The 1,411-nt window shown below is 42.0% G+C and overlaps 1 protein-coding gene across 1 annotated transcript in view; it reads right to left on the bottom strand.

Annotated features, from left to right (window-relative positions):
- LOC107095129 (CREB-regulated transcription coactivator 1-like) overlaps nucleotides 1-1,411 on the bottom strand; it is a 46,159-nt gene that overhangs the window by 26,203 nt on the left and 18,545 nt on the right. The window contains exons 5-6 of the mRNA XM_015391105.1: nucleotides 549-739; nucleotides 254-399 (exon numbers count right to left, since the gene is read on the bottom strand). Of these exons, the coding sequence (XP_015246591.1) occupies nucleotides 254-399; nucleotides 549-739 (337 nt within the window). The remainder of the gene's footprint in view (nucleotides 1-253; nucleotides 400-548; nucleotides 740-1,411) is intronic.

Genomic DNA, 1,411 nt, shown 5'->3' with positions numbered 1-1,411 from the left:
TCTCCAGATGCATTTGAGATATCAAAAAAGTACTCCAGAGTGTTGTTCAGCATGGGGGTGAGTAGAAAATGAAGGCTAATCATCTTTTGGGTGTACTATTCCTTTAATGTCGTAGTTAAACAGCTGTTCCAACAGTTGCATTGCCGAATTCTTCCGAGTGGTACACGACTTTACACGAGTGAATAAGGTGAATGTGATTGGTTGTTTAGCAAGAAGGCGGGCTTGTTGTTTGTCTGTTTAAAACAGACAGTACCTGGGAAAGCGGGAGTGGTGGAGAATTTTGGGAGAGCTGTAGGTTCTGCTGCTGGTGTGAGTCTCCTGCATTTAGGATGAGAGGAACCATGTTGTCCTGGGCAGACTGGATCTCCATGGTTACTGTGGACTGAGAGGTGTTCACTCCTACTCAGTACACAAAGACAGCAAGAGGGGGAAGTCTTTAAAGCACACACATAAAACTGTCATCAAGCAGCATCCCTGGAGATTCTGTTTGAGCAAACCAGGATTCAGAACTAGATGCCAACTTTTAAATGGCAGGATAAGAAGAGTACCTTGTGTGGAAGCCAGAGCCTGTGTGCCGCTGGGAGAGCCAAACGAGGTGGCGGCTGCGTCGTCTGAGTCAAGTGGGATGGGCAGAGGAGGAGGAAACTGGATGTTGGTCAGATCCGGAAGAGAACCGCCACTGTTGTGGGCGACCGGTTTGTGTGAGGGTGTTAGCTGCTGGTCTGGAGTTGGGAATATGCTGCAAAACACAGACAGACATGGCCAATGAGTGAATTGGGCTGATAAAGTTGGCAAAATTACAAAGAATGCAAGTTTTTACTAATTACTCAGCTCAACTTCATTTCCAAGAAAAAAACTAACTTTACTCACTGGACTTCAATCATCTTTTGCCTTCACACTTACTTTACTTTGGCTTTTAAGTGATAAGAAATGTGATTTAATTTATTATTAAAAGGCTTTTGTCATGTGGTCGGAAATTTTTTCTTTTTCATATACTGATTTATGCCATTTACTCACTGAAAAACGTTTTCCACTCAGTCTGTTTCACCTGCAAGACCACACAATGCCTGAGTGAGGGTGTGATTCTTTCTCAAGGTTTATTCATAACATGTTACTGTTTCACCAAAGTTTCTATAATTTGTTTTGACTCAGACTACTTTTCCATTATTGTAAGTAAGGAGGAATGAACGCTGTCCAGATCAGAACAGGGCTGATTACCGTGCAGTTAGTATGATGAACTGTTCTTTCTTTGCAAAGATGAAATAATTTTAATTTTTTCCCATTAAATGAGGAGCTTGTTAAATTGTAGTTGTCCTTCATCTGACACAGCACATAAAATGTTGTTAAAACCCCACAGCTGAATAAAATCCTCCATGTTCTGTGTGGCTCTATGGAAGTGAAACTCCAGCCT

The sequence above is a fragment of the Cyprinodon variegatus genome, unplaced genomic scaffold (genome assembly GCF_000732505.1).
Source record: "Cyprinodon variegatus isolate N-32 unplaced genomic scaffold, C_variegatus-1.0 Scaffold525, whole genome shotgun sequence".
In the NCBI taxonomy this organism is placed as follows: domain Eukaryota; kingdom Metazoa; phylum Chordata; class Actinopteri; order Cyprinodontiformes; family Cyprinodontidae; genus Cyprinodon; species Cyprinodon variegatus.
This window is presented reverse-complemented; position numbering and strand designations above follow the sequence as displayed.